Source organism: Styela clava, chromosome 1 (genome assembly GCF_964204865.1).
Source record: "Styela clava chromosome 1, kaStyClav1.hap1.2, whole genome shotgun sequence".
Classification (NCBI taxonomy): domain Eukaryota; kingdom Metazoa; phylum Chordata; class Ascidiacea; order Stolidobranchia; family Styelidae; genus Styela; species Styela clava.
Window position 1 is genome coordinate 8879350 of NC_135250.1, and position 20091 is coordinate 8899440.

The following is a 20091-nucleotide window of genomic DNA, read 5'->3' on the forward strand; positions in this document are numbered from 1 at the left end:
CAGCGCTTAGATATTTAGTTTGAATTAGAATATGCATAAAGTTTTGGTTGGATGCCTATTGTTCATATGTATGTATGTATGTTTATTAGTCTCGTAAAATAAATATATATATATAAAAGAGTTAAAGTAATTATCAATACTGAAGACGGAATGTATGTACAAGACCATACTGACCTAAAACACACGAATGTGCGGCATGCACCCCTTATGATAAGCGTAAAATATGATAAGTCAAATACGTATAATACGGTCATTTATACCAGTGGTTACCAACCTTCCTACCCTGGCGGACCGGTAAAATTAAATGTATTCGCGGACCGGCAAAAAACTGAAATCACCGGAACAGAAAAGAATAGCATATATTTGCGCAATGACATGCAGTGCTGGGCACCCATTATGCGTAAGAAATGCACGCATAAAACATCTCACATGAAAAACATGTACATGCCCAATCATGTACAAACACAGTTAACTCTAGTGATAATTTTGCTGCTGTTTCGTTTCCAATATGGGGTTGCAAACGAGGCCTCAGAGAAGTTTCTGCAACACGTAGCTCTGCAGCGGCGTGCAGCCGATTTCTTTGCTTCGTTTTTATTAAAGCTAGTGATGAAATTTTTTTCTCATAACGCCGTAACTGGTTGAAAATGCGGACAACAGTTTGATTGCTCGATTACTTAGCGAGGGTATTCGTTATCATTGTGACAGTGATTCTTTTCTAAATCTAGACTGTAAATTAAAATCACAATTTCAATCAAGCGTTTTTGTTTTCATCGTATTCATCATATTAAAATCTGCAGTTGATCGACGCCTCAAACGAAATGGATTTACATTACAATGACAAAATCGTCGGTAACTTGACCCCATGCTCGAAGTCCTATATGTCAGCGGCCCATGCTTTTTTGCGCGTCTCGTGACCACCGCAGGGTGGAGCAACAAGTTCATATCTTACTAGAATCGGGGCCGAAAAAGCGAAAATTGTGATTACTCGGCGCCAAGATGCCGTGAAGGACATCGCCAAGACGTCGCAATATGACGCAATATGAGAAATTGCGTAATAAACCAACGCAACGTCGTCATCAAAGCGACTGAGACGGCATAAAGACAACAAAACAACGAAATTTCTCGCGGACCGGCAAAAAAGCTTGGCGGACCGGCACCGGCGGTTGGGAACCACTGCTTTATACAGACAGTTGTGCGAGGAGGGTGGGTGGGTGTGGTAACAGGGGCAAGGGTGGTATGCACCATTCAAGGGTGAGTGTTTCTAGTAATATAAGGATATTGTAGCGTGAATGCGTTCCTACAGGTCTTGGTGAAATGCGTTGTAATAAATAAATTCTCTCAAGTTATTCGTTTTTCCAAGGTACTTTGTATTTTCTAGTTCTAAATACAGCCAAAAGAGACGAGGATCCACAAAACCTATCATGATCGCATTTCAGCCATCATAGTTTTCCAGAATTGGATAAATGCATTTTTCAATCATACTGTGGACCTTGGATTATTCCAAATAAAAAAAATTCAAATGGAACTCCTAAATATTCCTGCAATAAAAACTATAAATAATTTTGAATCTTTTATACGATCCCTGGCTATAATGCACGCATATCACTATAAGGGCTCGTAACCATTTTTGATGACGCGGTTCTTTTCTGATATTGTTCTCTCAAAGTTCAAAACGATTGTCCAAAGATGTTTATTGTTGAATAATTTAGTCGAAAAGTTGGTGAAATAGTAATCAAACAGAAATCCGGTAAAATACAGTGCTATTACACAGGAGGGACCAATTATAACTATACAAATTTACACGTCCTACCTTCAAGCGACCCGCACCGAAGGGTCAAGGTTCAATGCCCAGAGTTACCGTTGCCAGTTTACAAACACAATAAGAGCGGTCACTGCTTAGAATCATGGACGCTACAGCAACATAGTTTTAAATGCGGTGCTATTTTATTTTCATAGTGTTTTGGTGTGCTGGCGCCTAGCAGTAAACCTGATAATACATACAGACATAAGTGCCACTTGATCTCACAAGTCACAATATAATTTTGATGTTTTGTTGGACATAGTAATGAGTGTGTGCTAGTGTACGTAATACAGCAGACTTCGCAATGTTTATATGCGGTTGTACTGAGCACTATAATTGTATAAAACAGTCCCCTATGTAGTTCTAGATTCGGCAATGTTTAAATGTGAGTTTGGGAAACATGATAATGCATATTTTCAAGTGTTCAGATGTGTGTCTAATGAACATGAAATTCGTCAGAGTCTTAAAATTCTGACTCCGCTCATCTCTTGTAAGTACTTCTATGTAACTCCAACAGTGACTATGTCTGGGAGGGGTCACACTCACAGGTCACGAGATAAACAACAGCAACTAAAATTTCAAGCGAGCCACACGAATCCTCCAGGATTGGACATCCCTGTCCCAGGATTGGATCATCCCTTTCTAGAAAACGTTCTTTTTTTTAGATGAAAATATTTGGGTGCTTCTGAAGTATGCGTACCAAGATGGCGGACACCGGGCGTATCATGTGTACCGGGTTAGGGTTAGGCCATAATTTTATTCTAATTTTCCTTATTTTTTTTTTCCTTAGTTCGGGACTAGCCAAGTGACTACCGTAGTATTTGTATCTAAATTATGGTTTAACCTGGTACACATACTACGTTCCGGCAACAAATTCGCAGTTCTCATGGTCCAAAAACCAGTTTTACGTTGATCAGCAGGCCTGAAAATTCCCAATAAAAATTGCTCTGGATAGTTACAGCATTTTTCAACGCCGTCTCGATAAACATTTGTTGTGTGTGTGTGTTGTCAGGTTGCTCAATAGCTGCGTTTATGATTTGTTTGAATGACCATACCTCACAATCAAGCGTATGCGTGTTAGAAGTTATTCTATGTTTACCTCCATATTGATATGTCGTACAAAGTTTTTTTCAGATATCAGTGCCGGGGATAAAATGACATTTTTTATATCAGAATGGTAAATTGTAATTATAGTAGCTCTGTCTTTCGATTGCTACCGAAACTGCAAAATATACTGAAGTACTACTTCAGGAATTAATACCGAGATAATTTCTAATGTCCAGAACCACGTAACCCATTAATAAATGTAGATACGCATATAATTAAAGCTGTTTATTTTGATCCATACTCAATCTCTAGAATGAAATTTATTTCAGGTAAGATTGATTGCTTTTCACCAAATACTGAAAATCGAGACACAAATTGGTGAACATTAGTTTTGACCTTGTTTCAAGAACAAGCCGTAACAAATCATGATGGAAACATTATTTCTAATTGTACTGATAATGAATGGTGTTTCCCAATCTCTCATCGTTTGGGTTGTTTCGGGAAACCACTTGAACTTGTGTATGACTCCCTCGTTTACGTTATGTTGAATATAACTGCTTCTGTTGCCTCTCATTCGAATCGCATTCCGAGGAAATTTGTATTTATTTTGCGCACTCAAGAAGGGTTTCATCGGCAGTTTTGTTTATGCAACACAATTTTACTTTGTAAAGTTAGCTTGCGTTTATATGAGATCATTTCGTTTCTTCGTCAAACAATTTTCTTAGTTCCGTTATATAAGAATGGTTAATATAGTATGTAAGTAGGTAGGTATTTCGAATCAAAGTCCCGAAATGGGACACGAGAGTAAGATACCCATTTCTGAAGACATTCACTTCGGCGGAAACGCGAAATATATTGCAAATATCGAGGGAATACCCCAGACTGACTGCCTGCCAGATATAAGCCCAGTTTTGGAAACTACCTCAAAATTCAGTAGCGCGTTGGTGTAAAGGCAGGTAAGGTATGCTTTTTATGTCGATTATCCGACCCGGGGCGTAATAAATTTGGTAGAGTTAAACGTTTCCGATGAGAAATCAGAATGGTGTTCAAGTCAGTTTGAATAAAAAGCTGGTTCTTTCACTCTCACACGGACAAAAATATGAACTCGTATACACACAAATCGGAATGTACTGTTTGTTTGCGTAATGTTGCGAACGGGTCAGTCATATTACGCTTTATTTAATTTCCGCTTGGTTGACCACCACTTCAAAACGATGAAAACCAGTTTCCGGATACCTAGCCAACATTCATGTTAGTCGCAACGAAAAGAGAATATCGATAACGACGGAAGATTTGGGGTGATCTCCCCTGGCTGTCGTGCACAGTTGCTTATCATCAAAAAGTTGTAAAACAACGAAAGTTATAATTCCCTAGCAGTTCTCTATAATCTCAGTTCTCTATATAAGATGGATTTCGAGATGCTAGAAACCAGTATGATTGAATTTGCGAAACTTGAATGGTTAACATCGTACGATATAAAAGATCTCCATCTTGGCAACTCTGAATAAATAAAATGTCAAAGGTAAGTTTGCTTTACTTGAATTTAAAAATTCTCGGAAGAATACTATAGAGCAAAATTTATAGACTTTTGAATCAAGATCGCTAAAATAGTCATGCAGGCCAAATAGAGGCTATGCGATGTGAGTTGCCAGTAGATCTAACTACTTATAGAAGTACCAGTAGACACTTTTGCATTCTATTAGATGGGAGTAAAAAAAATCCTGGAACTTTTTTAGGGTATTCACTATGATTTGTTATATCAGTCTATGAACAAAATAAATTAAAAAATAAATTTTCTTTAATTTATTTTAATGTGGTAATCTGGTAAATATTTCTAACATTAAATCATAATAATCTTGTTTTAGGTAACATGTATAATTCAACTGCTTTTTATCACAATCGTAGCGGTCTCCGTCCAAGATGTTACATGTTGGGATCCATTGTAAGAAATTATATTATTTTGAGAAACTAGTTCTTGTGTAGAACAAAATATCGTGCGGATAGCCTATATATCTATTCATATTAGAGAAGAGTTTACAAAATCTGGCTTTAGATTTGAATGTATTTTCGCCATTTTGTTTCTTTAGTTGCCATGCGGATTTTAACAACCCAAATCAAGTTTGGATTTTCATTTGGTTTATGTTATGCGAGTACACCATAAAGGTTTTGCTGATATTTGTCAAGAGCCCGAATAATCAAAACTTAGCCTACATTCATGATCATGTTATTCAGTTCAGATGAATCATTGCTTTTTGGCTGTCACATTAAGAAAGAAAGCGAAGTCGCCTTAAACCTGAACTCGTTCGAACCAAAGTTGGAAATAAAAGTTGAATGCAAAGAAGGGATCGAATTTACTACTTTCATGTGTCTGCAGTTTTGCTACGATCCAGTCAATCAAAATTCTCCCAGATCGATTCCAGGCAAAGTCCTCAGAAACAAAGATTTGTTTGAGCAAAAAACGTTTAATACAACGACTCATAAACAAAGAAGAATAAAAGTTACCTATGGATGTAGATGTGTGTTGGAAGATAAATAGGCTTTTAAAGACCAACATACAATGTCCAATAATACTTCGCTATTTCTGCTGTCCTATTTATTTATTTATTGCAACATAATTTAATTTATTATCGTATTTATAACATTTGCCAACTACATTATTTACTATTTTCCTACTTGAACAATCATGTTTGTTCACAATTAATTATTTTTTGGGTATGCAATGAATATAGGTAATTATGGCTGCGTGTTAGTTATATGGTCCATCAATGTCTCTTCTCTACATGAGTACACAAACAGATGCGTCTCGGTGAACCAAAGTAAAAGTTCATTCCCTGGGTCAATTAAGCGCCATCATAACATGCTGTGAATCAAGTGCCATGCTAACGGGTATTCTGAGTTCTTGTCATGCCTAGATGGTTATGTGATCAATACTTCGTCACGGCTAATTAAATATATAGGTAGATTGTGGGAATCTTAAAAGAGAATATTTGAGCCAGACTAAAAGTTCAGTTTCATCAAATTTCATAATATTCAAATCCTCCTCTTTATAAATTGAAAATAGATTGCTCATTAGTCAGAAAATGGCGTCATATATTCTGATATTATTTGAAAAATCCTCGAATGTATAAATCCCAATTTCATATTGGATTAACCTCATGGACTATGTGAATCTTTGATTAGAATAGTGTAAGAAATAATGAATATTTTTATAGATCCGACTTTTATTATTAGATCGTGCCTATACGTTCATATTTAGACAGGGGCTTTATAGAAAAGAATTATTCATTTTACTAAACGATGTTACCAAGAGTCACTTTCCATTTTTCTATTTAATTTACGCATACCTTATAAATACTAACCAACACAGATCCATTTTGATATCATTATAGACTATAGAGACTGGGGTCATCAGTGGCGTAGCATCCACCCCCGCAACCTCCGCGGTCGCGGGAGGGCCCACATCGCAAAGGGGCCCATGCGGTTAGAATTTAGAAATTGAAGCCGCAAAACCAAAAGCTGCATTGCAAAACCATTGATGCACATCTTATAACGTTGATGTTAGTTCTGCTCAAATCGTTTTGTCACGTAACAATGCCAGGGAGTCGTCGATTTTCGGCATGTTGCGGTTTGATCGCACCGGCAAAATTACGAAGGCTGTCTGAATGATGTCGAAAGCAAAACCTCTCAGTGGCGCACAGAAACGCAGAAAAGGGGCAGAAGAGGAAGCACGTATGAAAAAATTTAAGTAACCAATAAGTAACCAAGATAAACGGCAAATTTTAGGTTTTTTAATAGCGACATGTTATGCTTTTTGACGAAATGAAAAAAGCGTTGTTTTAGCCTATGTCCGAGAGTTTTTTGGGTCATTTCCACGAAATATTTTTGCGGGGGGGGGGGGGGGGGGGCACGAGAGTCTTGCTACGCCACTGGGGGTCATGAGCGCGAAATCCCATTCTCCAATAATAACAACAACGGAATATGCCATTGTATTTCCTCACTCTTTCGTTTGGCTAGTCGAATACGAAACATACTAGGAAGTAGTTGTCAGAAAATTGGAAAAAATAAAAAAACTTCGAAGGAAACAAATCTGGCTCTCGATTATAATTAATCATCTATTTATACAATGAAGTAGTTATTATTTATCGATTTTAATCGGTAAGTATGTTGATAGGTATTTGTCTACTTGATAGGTATATTTAATCTACTCCAGATTTTGCATATGCATTCATCATATGTCGTACCAGAAGCCTATTGATTTTGGATAAATTATGTCAAATAATTAGCGAGTTATCAATTAATTAGTGATGGGACACAAGGTGTCACTATGGAGTAAGAGCGCTGTTTTGGGGGATCCCCTAACTTTCGATCGATAAGTCTTTGGTCTCTCACCGATTTCTCGTAATATATCGCACTGTCACTGATTTAACTCCTATTCATTTTTGTGCTTTCAAGAACGTCGTAAAACTGCAGGGCATATTTCGGGTGCACATATCGGGACTCAACACATGGAAAACTTCAAATTAAATTTGTGATGTTACTTTAAACAAAACTTTTACGTGTCAAAATAACATCGGAATATAAGTTTACTAAAGAATTAGATATCAACGTCATTTACAGCTACATCTGTTGTACATCTGGGAAATGTATAAATGATAAGTGATTTCATGACCCCTTGCATAGTATTATTATCTAAATTTTTAGGATTTATTTCGCACCTATACATTTCCCCTAAATTTTCGTTATTGATTACGTAAACATCTATAGCTATGCGTGCTCAAACGTCATGACATGGACTGACGTCATAGTATAATAACGGGTTCCCCTTGAATAGTATCATGATCTAAATTTTTATGATTTATTTAGCACCTATACATTTCCCTAATTTTTCAATATTAATTACGTAAACAAATATATCTATGGGTGCTCAAACTGCATGACATCATTCTATTGACTGACGTCATAGTATAACGATGAGTTCTCATTTTCGTCACAACAATAGAAAAATCGTGTTGTGTGTGAAGCATAAGCGGAAGTGTTGTCAAATGACCAGGTTTAACTTCAAAGCAAATCAAGCTAGCTGTCGGTTGAAATAAATTGTAGAATTGCACAATTAGGTTAATATTTAAAATACATCACCCTGCGGACACAATGAATAGATGTGTTTTCTGTTACAACATTCCTCTTTTCGTCTCTGTTATTGTAATGAATGGTGATATTTATATCAGGCGCAGATTAGTTATTAGCATTAATATCCTGCAGTTCGAAGTTTTTACAGTCTATTATTTGAAGGCTAGCGTCAGAAAATCATAAACTTACTTAAAAAATTGATAACAACATCGTTTTCAACTACTATAAATAAACAAACGAAATAGTACTTGTTGTGTAATTAATTGGTATAAAATGTTCACGGTGCCTGCATTGAAGTGTAGTTTTTTATATCTTTACATTCCGAACACAATTATTTCAATCTATGATTCTCATTCAGGATTCGAAATATAAAAAATTGGGATCCGGGATGAACAAGGAAAGTTGAATTTTTTGCCAAGTCACGATTTTTTCGATGAGTTCGAAGAGTATGGCGCTTAGTATTTTATTAGCAAATGACTTTTTTTTAGTCATTATCAAGTGTTTATGTTAATAACAATCAAATACATTTTTTTGTTCAACTACTAAACGAATAAGGTGTTCTAAGTATAATGTGAGATTTTTTTATCGAGAAATATCATGATATAGTTGTCATAAACTAAACATATCAATCCAATTGGTAATATAAAACTGGGTGTCTATTGCATTACATGAATAAGAGGCATTTTGGCGATCTATAATCAGAACGGTGATTTCTGACAGATAAGGAGTTTTGTGAGGGGAATAACCTGGTAAACGGGACATATATGTGTTCCTCGACATTCCGCGATTTCACGATTTTATCAGAATGGTGATTTTCGACGAATCGGGGGTTAGGTGCGGGGAAGAATAAATTTATTATCTTTTGGTATGTCCCTATTGTTTAGATAAAAATGTGAAAAGAAAGGAAAATAAACTGGTTATGGTAAAATCATGATTGATAAATTACCCTTTCCAATTGGACTTAATTTAGGGCTTTAGGCTATAAAACTGTACCATCGCTTCATTCCGCTGACAGCCAATCAGGTTTTCTTCCTGCAAAAATGCCTTTTTTAATTTTGTCTTTTAAATGTAATGTACATCTCCCCCCAAATTATTACCAAACTAAAACAGCCATTTTACCATAAGTTATATACATATCTATAATAACGATGATGATAAAATATGTCAAAATATTGATTCGGTTCAATTCTTTTTCAACAGTCAACACCTGTTATTATTAGCACACAACCTATGACTTCAAATTTGTCCTATATTATATGTAGTAAAGTGAAAGTATCCTAAATAAAGAACGGACGACGTGGCTTAACACAACTACATTGTTGTAATTTTGCGTCGCTTACGTTCAGATTGCTCAGCGGTATTTTCATTCATGAAGCATAAAAGGAATATATCATGAGACTCAATGGCCCAAAAATAATATGCTTGACATAGTTGAACCCATAATTCGAGGGAGATAAATTGACAGCATAAATTCAATCGTTTGCGAAAACTTTCCCACACGAAAAAATGTCAAGTAACGTCATAGATCCTGAAAATTCTTGAAATTTTCTCTTTGTTATAGCCTTCTTAATTTTATTTTAAATTTGAAAAATGAGACAACAGAACTAACTCTGTGCGATGATGTGCGGAACTCCTTCGGGGTGAGAACACACTTGTCTAAAAAATCCAAATAAATGAATGAAATAATTAAATACGATTTCAACATTGCGTAACATTCGATTATGATGTCAACAGTATGTTGGCATCGGTCGTTAGATTTGAGGAAGAAAATGGCTGCTATCAAATTAAATAAATAGTCAACATTACGTAATTACTTTGTCTTAGCCTTTAGACCATATTCATTACATCACAGTCACAATTCTCAGTACTGTAGACTCAAATATTTTAGGGAATTGTCTATGCAATTTTCACAAACTGGTTGATGGGAATGGACTACTGTAAGGATGAATTCGATTTATTTGATTTGTTTCAAATTACGTAATCAACTTACCATTTTAATGTTTGCCGTTACTTACTAAAGTTGTTCCCCTTTCCTGAACTCACGAAAAAAGTCTTCCGCGGTTGGTAGTCCTGTCATTTTCTGAATTTATGTGTTCAGGACAGGATAACAAGTGGGGTAAAAATATCCGACCTTACTGTAAGATGTTTTAACCATTGAATGGGGGTTTTCAATCAGAACAATACTGAACAACGACCACCACCCCAAGTTATAGCAATGTATTAAATATTCATGGTGCAAGTATTTATTAGAAAACGAAAACGAATTCATAAAAAAAATGTTTTCAAATAAATATAAATGAATAAAAAACCAGAATCAAGAGAATGTATGAAAGTATTTTCAAATATTTAAATAAACACTTTATATATATTTTACATTTATATGACGTGTATGATTTTGTATAATAAGACAGGGCGAAGCATAACCATTGATAACTCAAGTTAAATCGAGGTTATTTTACTAAAGCAAATTTGGAATTGCTTGAAATGTCTACTTGAAAAAAATTCCAAGTGTAGAGTTTTTAATCACCACATCAGTGTCAGCAACATGAATTTAAGCGTTTTAGCAGGGTTAAGCTAAAAATGAAATTAATATTAAATTTCATAGTGACACATAAAAAAGACCGAAAATATATTTTCTGAGGAATTAAAATGCAATGAACAACAAAGTTTTTTGCAACCATATCTTACGTTTATTCCTCTCTACTTTCCACCAAACAAAACAAAAGTTTTTTTTCTGACAAATCAACATTTTTAAATACTTTTCTTGGTTATAAATTTGGCTACCCTTCTTGCTGGAAAGGGTTAAAACGTTTATTATTATCATTCTTGCATTCATTATATCTGTCAGTAATAATTAACACCCATAAAATATCCCCACAGCTGATGCGGGTTGTTTTGAATTCCGTGCTTACTCGAGTGCAAACAGGTAAATGCAGCCGAGATATCCTGCAAAAGTCGGGATCAATATTTACATTACCTAAGCCAGCTTATAAGCGTATGGGCTGTCTATCTAACCTTGAATGTTCACGGCTAATTAAATATATAGGTAGATCGGTGGGAATCTTAAAAGAGAATATCTAAAAGTTCAGTTTCATCAAATTTCATAATATTCAAATCCTCCTCTTTATAAATTGAAAATAGATTGCTCTTTAGTCAGAAAATTGCGTGACATATTCTGATATTGTACGAAAAATTCTCTAATATATAAATCCCAATCTTATATTAGATTAACCACATGGAACATACCAAATAATTACAGTCTACTTGGCATCATGTGAAATTGCTTTACCGCCAAACATCATGATATGGTTGTCATAAAAAAGTATATCAACCCAATTGGTAATACAGAGCTAAGTGAAAAGCATTTTTGCCCAGCTATTAAAAAACGGTGATTTCTGACAAATATAGAGTGTTGTGAGGGGAATAACCTGGTAAACGTGACATATGACGTGTTCCTCGACATTCCGTGATTTCACGAATTTATCAGAATGGTGATTTTCGACGAATCGGGGGTTAGCTGCGGGGAAGAACCTGGTTATCGTTACGGTTACATCCGTCGAGGTCCAATAAGTTATATTATCCTTTGTTATGTTCTATCCCTCTGTTTAGATAGAAACATTAATTTAAAAAAAATAAACTGGTTATGGTATAACCATGAGTGATGAATTACACCTTGTAATCGAACTTCAATAAGGCTGTTGAACTGTACGATCGCTCAATTTTACTGACGTTCAATCAGGTTTTCTTCCTGCGAAAATGCCTTGTTTATTTTGGCTTTAAAATGTAGTGTACATCTCCTCCCAATTTATCACCAAACTAAAATAGCATAATTCACCCTAAGTTATATATACATATTTATTTAACGATGATGATGAAATATGTCAAAATATTTATTTGTTTTTCACTTCATTTTGAATAGTTAACTCTTGCACAGTCAACACCAAACAACCTATCACTCCAAATTCGTCCCATACTATATATAGTAAAGTGAAAGTATCTTGAATAAAAAATGAACGACGTGGTATACCATAACTACATTGCGACTCTTACATTCAAATTAATCAGCGGTATTTTTATTCATAAAGCACTAAAGAAATGTACCATAATACTCAATGGCCCAATAATACTATATTTTGAACAGAACACTTTTCTACATGAAAAAATATCAAGTAACGTCATAGACTCTGAAAATTCTTGAAAGTTTCCGTTCTCTTTTGTTAAAGCTTCTTTAATTACCTTTAAATTTCAAAAATAATACAACAGAACTGGCTTTGTGTGATGAAGTGCGAAACTCATTCTGGGTTAGAACAAACTTGTCTAAAAAATCAGAATAAAAAAAAAATAAATTAAATACGATTTCGACATTGCAAAATTATTCGATTATTATTTTTACAGTATGTTGACATCAGTCGTTATATTTGAGGAAGAAAATGGCTGCTATCAAATTAAATAAATAGGCAACATTACGTTATTACATTGTCTTAGAATTAGTGTAAGATGGTTTACCCATTGAATGGGGATTTTCAATTAGAACGATACTGAACAACAAACACCCAATTTTTTGCAATGAAGTAAATATTCATAGTGCAGGGATTCATTAGAGAAACGAAAACGAATTCATAAAAAAATTAGTTCGAATGAATAACAATAATTTAAAAAACGAGAATAAAGAGAATGTATGAAAGTATATTCAAATATATATTTAAGTAAACACTATGTTGCGCTTATTCTTCTCTACTTTCCATCAGACAAATCAACATTTTTAAATATTTTTCTTGGTTATAAATTTGGCTACCCTTCTTGCTGGATAGGGTTAAAACATTTATTATCATCATTCTTGCATTCATTATAACTGTCAGTAATAATTAATACCCATAATATATCCCCACAGCTGATGCGGGTTGGTTTGAGTTTCGTGCTTACTCGAGTGCAAACAGGTAAATGTAGCCGAGATATCCTGCAAAAGTCGAGATCAATATTTACATTACCTTAATCAGCATAAAAACGTATGGGCTGTCTGTTTAACCTGGAATTTTGACAGTTGCGATGAATCTCCGATTTTCTCGCGCACTCTTTTCTGAAGCGCCTTCTGCTTTCGGTCCATCGACATGCATACCGGCTATATGCACAAAATCACACCCGAACTAATATTTGCTCTATCCCAAAACAGGGGTGTACAACCCTCGGCCCGCAAGGAAAAATTGTGCAGCCTGCGGAAACGTGCCAATTCTGAATTGTGTGTAGCCTGCGAAGCGAGGTTTCAATTCATTTTAATTTGGTACGTGCGAAGAATTGCGATCCCTTTGCGTTGAGGGGTTATACCTGAGTCAAACAAATAATCTAGCACTCAACTTATTCGCTGAGTGTTTACACAGAATAAGAAACATGTTAAATCAGTAACTGACTAGAGAGAAAAAAGTCATATGTCAGAATTACGTTTTTAAAATTTGGTTCCAATAAAAAAAAATCAGACATTCAGCTCGACCTTTGGCGGACATAAAATAAACAAAATGGCGGCGATTCGAAATATTTGTTTGAACCGATTCGAATAATTTACTTTGTTCATTTTGCAGACCCAAACACTCCATTTTTGAGTTTTGTCCATATGAGGGACCCGATAGCATTGTACGAATCCCCTTACAGCTACATAAAGTATATATACATTTTTTGTAAAATTCACAAAAATTCTTTTCAAATATTGTTACGTTGATTTGGCCACATTTAATCCAAAGATTTAGAAAGTACAAGTGATTGCGATGGAATAAATAAAATTTCCTTTTTTTTCCAAAATCAGAATAATTTGTTGAAGCAAATACCACGTAAAATTCGTATGCTGGATGGTCAATTTGGCTGGCCAGAAAGAAAACTCTGTTATCATCTATGTCAGTCAAAAATTCCGCCGTGGGGGAGTCTCTGGTAATAAATGACTGTAAAGTATCTCATTCAGTTATAATCGCATAAACACGAAAAACACGGATCTAGTAAGGCCCAAGATTGGAAGGTGGGTCATTATATCAATAATACTTGGATCTATCACTCAACCGAATCATGCGTACAAATGGAATCGATAACAACGACAACAGCGATCATGAAAATAAAACCGTTATATCTGTATTGGCTGAAACGAACGAGATCGTTATTAAAATTATTTCAATACCTTTTGTCTTTTATTGCGAGTAAACGGTGTTTTTACCGATCCCGAGTCGCTTGAATATGCCTTGTACCTTAGACGCACTTGCGGACAAGTCATTATCAATTTGATTTTTTGTTAAAACAATTTCCCTTTTTTTATTCTATTAGAATATTTAATTATATTATTTAAATAAAGTAACCCCGTCTCGTGTTACCGAAACTGCAAAATATACCGAAGTACTACTGGTATTCAATCCGAGGTTATTTCTGATGGTTGAAACCACGGAACTATTAAATGAAGCTGTATCTTTTGACTAAATTTTATTTCAGGTAAAATTGCTTTTTAACAAATAAAGAATTGAAAATCGAGACGCAAATTGGTGAAGATTAGTTTTGACTATGTTTCAAAAACACCTCATTACAAATCATGATTGAAAACATTATTTCGAATTTTACCTAAAATGAATGATGTTTCCCAAACTCTCAGCGTTTGGGTTGATTGTTTTGGGAAACTACTTGAACCTGTTTAATTGAGGTTTCTTCGTTTACGTTATGTTGAATATAACACATTCAGTTGCTTGTTGTTATTGTGCGAAAGGTTCCATCGGCAAGTTTTGTTTATCCAAAACAATTGTATTTTGTAAATTCTGCTTGCGTTTATATGAGATCATTTCGTTTCTTCAGCAAAACAATTTTCTTAGTTTCGTTATATGAGAAAGGGTGATATGGTGTGTAATTGGATGGGTATTTCGAATCAAAGTTTTCAAACGGGACACGAGAGTAAGATACCCAGAACTAAGGACATTCATTTCTGTGGTAACGCAAAATATATTACAAACTTCGAGGCAATATCCAAGTTATAAGACCTGGTATTGGAAACTACCTCAATATCACGGTAACGCATTAGTGTATAGGCAGGTAAGGTACTTGATAATGTTACAGTCAAAGAGGTGTCGGTCGCCATGCCCGGTCCTGCTTTTCATGTATATTATCCGACCCAGGGCATAATAAATTTGACGAGGCTGAACGTTTTCGATGTGAAAGCAAAATGATGTTCGAGTCAGTTCGATTGTAAAGCTGGTTATCCCAATCTCACACACGAACAAAGATATACACACGTATACACACATGTTTGAATGTACGGGTTGTTTGTGTAAACTTTAGGGTCAATCATATTCCGCTTTGTTTAATTTCCGCTTGGTTGACCACCGCTACAAAACGATGTAAACCAGTTTCGAGGTAGCTAGCATTCATATCAGTCGATACGAAGAAAGAATATCGATAACGACGAAAGATTTGAGGTGATCTCCCCTGGCTGTTGTGCATAGTTACTCATCATTATAGAATTGTAAAACAACGAAATTTATAATTTCGTAGCAGTTCTCCAGAAAGGTACATAAGATGGATTTCAAGAAGGTAGTAATCAGTCTGAATGAATTTGCGAAACTTGAATGGTCAACATCGCATAGTATAAAAGAATTCCACCTAGGCAACTCTGAAAGAATAAAATGTCTAAGGTAAGTTCGCTTCACTTGATATTGAATATACTTTGGAGAATACTACAGAAAAAAAATTATAGAGTTTTGAATCAAGCTGGCGAAAAATAGTGAAACAGGTTATGAGTCGCCAGTAGATCTAACTCCTTATAGAAGTACCAGTAGAAACCTTTGTATTCTCTTAGATGGTAATAAAGATGAAGTACTGGAGCTTTTTGGGGGATTCATTGTGATGTGCTTTATTAGTCTAAGAACAAAATAAATTTAGTTGATTTATTTTTATTTTAAATATTTTTAACATCAAATAATTTTCATCGTCTTTTAGGTAACATGTATGATCCAACTGCTTTTTCTGGCAATCGTGGCGGTCTCTGTCAAAGACGTTACATGTTGGGATCCCTAGTAAGAAAACATTATGTACTTATTTTATTTTAATGAGATAGTTTTAGTGCATAACAAACTATCGCGGAATAGTTTATTCAATTTTTTACACTATGGAGATCATATTTCATCCTTTGTTCTGCCAGATTTGAAATTATTTTCGCCATTTTTTTTATACCATTGTTGATTTTTTTTTAGTTGCCTAGTGGGCTTTAAAAACCTAAGTCAAGTTTGGATTTTGATTTGTTTCATGTTGTGATATCATAATAGTTTTATTAATATTTGTCAAAAGCCCCAAATATTCGAAAATTATTTTACACTCATCATGATCATGTTATTCAGTTCAGATGAATCATTGCTTTTTGGCTGTCACATAAAGAAAGAAAGCAAAATCGCTTTAAACCTGAACTCGTTCGAACCAAAGTTGGAAATAAAAGTTGAATGCAAAGAAGGGATCGAATTTACTACTTTCATGTGTCTGCAGTTTTGCTACGATCCAGTCAATGAAAATTCACCAAGGTTGCTTCCAGGCAAAGTTCTCAGAAACAAAGATTTGTTTGAGCAAAAAACTTTTAATACAACGACTCAAAAACAGAGAAGAATAAAAGTGACATATGGATGTAGATGTGTATTGGAAAATAAATAGGATTTGAAGACCGATTAACATTGTACAATAATACGTCGTTATTTATGACTGATGTCCTATTTATTTGTTTATTTATTTATTTATTTATTTTTTGTAAGAGTAATTAATTTATTGTCATATTTATAACATTTGCCAACTACATTATTTACTATTTTTCTACTCAAACAATCATGTTTCTTCACTATTATTAATTTTTTGCTTATGCAATAAATATAGTTATTTATTGCTGAATATTAGTTATATAGTCCGCCATAATCACAATTTCATATTAGATTAACCACATAGACTATGTGAATTTTAAGTAAACTGAGTGTGAAAAATTATATATATTATTTTATAGATCCTAATTTATATTATTAGACCATGGCTTATTGGGTAATTCCGAAACAATTTTACTTGAAACAGCATTAGAATTTGACTTATTGGGATTTATTCTCCATTTTTTTAAATTTATTATATGGATTACGTAAGCATTAATGGTGTCATTATGAGTAATGTTTTTAAACACGTTCATATTTAGACAGGAACGCTTTAATGAAAATAAATATTTAATTCTACAAAAGAGGATTTACGCATACCTTGTAAATATGAACCAACACATATCCTTTTTGACATCAATATAAAGACTGGAGTGAGCACAAGTTCCTATTCTCCCATCACAACATTTTGTTTTCCTTTTCTCATTCTGTCGCCTGGCTAGTCAAATAAGAAACATACCAAGACGTTGTTACTTTGAAACGAACAAATCTGGCTGTCGATTGTAATTGATCGTCTATTTAGTATTTATACAATAAAGTACATGTTTAATATATCACACTGTCACTGGTTTAACACGTAATTATTTTTTTGCTTTAAATAACGTCGTAAAACCCCAGTATATATTTCGGGCTCAGATATCGGGGCTTAACATATGGAATACCCCAAATCAAATTTGTGATTCTATTTTGAACAAAACTGTTACGTGTCACAGTAACACCGGAATATAAATTAGCTGAAGAATTAGATATCAACCCCATTTACCGCTACATCTGTAGAAGTTGAATATACCCAAAAAAATTCAACAAGGGGGAATATTTGAAATATTCTCGATCGTACAAATTCCAATTTGTAGATCCTGGCTCATATTATATTGTACCTGATGGGTGATTTCGTGAAAAATTACCCCTTGAATAGTATGATTATCTATATTTTTATGATTCATTTCGCATCTAAACATTTCCCCAAATTATCAATATTGATTACGTAAACATCTATCGCTATGGGTGCTCAAACGTCTTGACATCATTCTGTGGACTGGCGTCATAGTATAAAAAATGGGTTCTCATTTTTGTCACAACAATAGAAAAATTTATGTCTGTGTGTGAAGCATATGCGGAAGAGTTATCAGATGACTAGATTCAACTTCAAAACAAATAAAGCTAGCTGCCGTAAATAAATACACGAAACAGAAACATCTAATTAATTGGTATAAAATATTAGGTATGGTGCATAGAAGTGTAGTTCTTAATATCGTTACATTCCGAACACAGTTATTTCAATCTTTGATTCTCATTCAAGATTTGAAATATAAAAAAAATTGGGCTCCGGGATGAACAAGGAAAATTGTCAAGTCACGATTTATTCAATGAGTTCGAAGAGTATGGACTTTTGTATTTTAATAACAAATGACTTTCTTTCAGTTATTATTTAGTGTTTATGTTAATAACAATCAAACATATTTTTTTGTTCATCTACTAAACGGATATGGTGTTCTAAGTATAATGTGGCTTTTATCGTGAAATATCATAATATAGTTGTCATAAACTAATCATATCAATCCAATTGGTAATATAGAACTGTATGTCCATTGCATTTCATTAATGAAAATCCTTTTTGCCGAGCTATAATCAGAACGGTGATTTCTGACAAATATGGAGTTTTGTAAGGGGAATAACCTGGTAAACGGGACATATTTGTGTTCCTCGACATTCCGTGATTTTTACGTATTTATCAGAATGGTGATTTTCGACGAATCGGACGTTAGCTGCGAAAAAGAACCTGGTCGGTCAACGGGGCGTATACGTTTGTCAGGGTCCAATAAATTACATTGTTATGTTTGTTGTGTTCCTATTCCTCTGTTTAGATAAAGGAAAATAAACTTGTTATGGTATAACCATGCGTGATAAATTACACCTTCTAATCGAACTAATTCAAGCTGTTAGTACGATCGCTTTATTCCACTGACGGCAAATTAGGTTTTCTGTCTGCGAAAATGCCTTGTTCAATTTTATCTTTAAAATGTATTGTACATCTTCACCCAACTTATTAACAAAATAAGACAGCTATTTCACAATAATGCATGATACTTATAATAACGATGATGATAAAATATGTCAAAATATTTATTCGGTTCAATTCATTTTTAACAGTCAACACCTGTTATTTTTGAATATATTTACCGTGATAGTAGATACGTTGGAGAACACATCCCCACATGCAAAATATCATGTTACGTCATAAATTTAAAAAAATTCTTGAAAACGTTCTCTTCGTCATAGCTTCTTCAATTAACTTCGAGTTTGAATAGGAAGACAACAGAACTGGCGTTGTGCAATGATGTGCGGAACTCTTTCGGGGTGAGAACAAACTTGTCTAAAATATCAGAATAAATAAAAAATAAAAATTAAATACGATTTCAACATTGCGATATCATTCGATTATGATAGCTACAGTATGTTAACATCGGTGGATTCATTTGAGGAACAAAATGGCTGCAATCAACTTAAATAAATAGACAATATTACGTAATTAGTTTGTCTTACAAAGTAGATCCTATTCATTACATCACAGTCACAATTCTCAGTACTGTAGACTGTTAACATTTTAGGGAATTGTCTATGTAATTTTCACCAACTAGTTGTCGGGAATGGACTATTGTAATGATGAATTTGGTTTATTTGATTTGTTTCAGATTATGTAATCAACTGACCATCTCAATGTTCGCCGTTAGTTAGTGATTGAAGTTGTTCCCCTTTCCAGAAATCACGAAAAGAGTCTTCCGCGGTTGGTATTTCAGTCATTTTCTGAATATGTGTGTTTGGGACAAGGTAACATCACAAGTGAAGTAAGAATATCCGATCTTACTGTAAGATGTTTTAATCATTTAATGGGTTTTTTTAATTAGAACGATACACTCACTTTGTGGAGTCCAACGAACTATTCTGAACAACAATCACCCCAAGTTATAACAATGTAGTAAATATTCATAGCGCAAGTATTTATTAGAAAAATGAAAACGAATTTATAAAAAAAATGATATCAAATAAATAACAATAAATTAAAAAACAAGAATAAAAGGATGTGTGAAAGTATTTTCAAATAAATATTCAAATGAACACTTTATATACATATTACATATTCAAGACGTATTTATAGATTTTATATAATAAGGAAGGGCGAAGCATAATCATTGATAACTCCAG

General features: G+C 34.1%; 2 protein-coding genes across 2 annotated transcripts; both read left to right on the forward strand.

Moving 5' to 3' along the window:
• Nucleotides 1–3193: 3193 nt before the first annotated feature.
• LOC120329243 (uncharacterized) lies at nucleotides 3194–5545 on the forward strand. Its single transcript, XM_039395810.2, has 3 exons — nucleotides 3194–4370; nucleotides 4714–4790; nucleotides 5081–5545. The coding sequence occupies exons 1-3, from the start codon at nucleotides 4362–4364 to the stop codon at nucleotides 5382–5384; spliced, it is 390 nt and encodes a 129-aa protein (XP_039251744.2). The 5' UTR covers nucleotides 3194–4361; the 3' UTR covers nucleotides 5385–5545.
• A 9245-nt stretch (nucleotides 5546–14790) lies between these two features.
• On the forward strand, nucleotides 14791–18460 carry LOC120329234 (uncharacterized). Its single transcript, XM_039395799.2, has 3 exons — nucleotides 14791–15624; nucleotides 15929–16005; nucleotides 16327–18460. Exons 1-3 carry the CDS (start codon nucleotides 15616–15618, stop codon nucleotides 16628–16630), a joined length of 390 nt encoding a protein of 129 aa, XP_039251733.2. The 5' UTR covers nucleotides 14791–15615; the 3' UTR covers nucleotides 16631–18460.
• The last annotated feature ends 1631 nt before the right edge of the window (nucleotides 18461–20091 follow it).

Excerpts from the sequence above, each read along its gene's own strand:
- LOC120329243 (XM_039395810.2), top strand. Across the intron at positions 4,791-5,080 it reads GTTACATGTTGGGATCCATT|TTCAGATGAATCATTGCTTT; the intron begins GTAAGAAATTAT and ends CATGTTATTCAG.
- LOC120329234 (XM_039395799.2), top strand. Across the intron at positions 16,006-16,326 it reads GTTACATGTTGGGATCCCTA|TTCAGATGAATCATTGCTTT; the intron begins GTAAGAAAACAT and ends CATGTTATTCAG.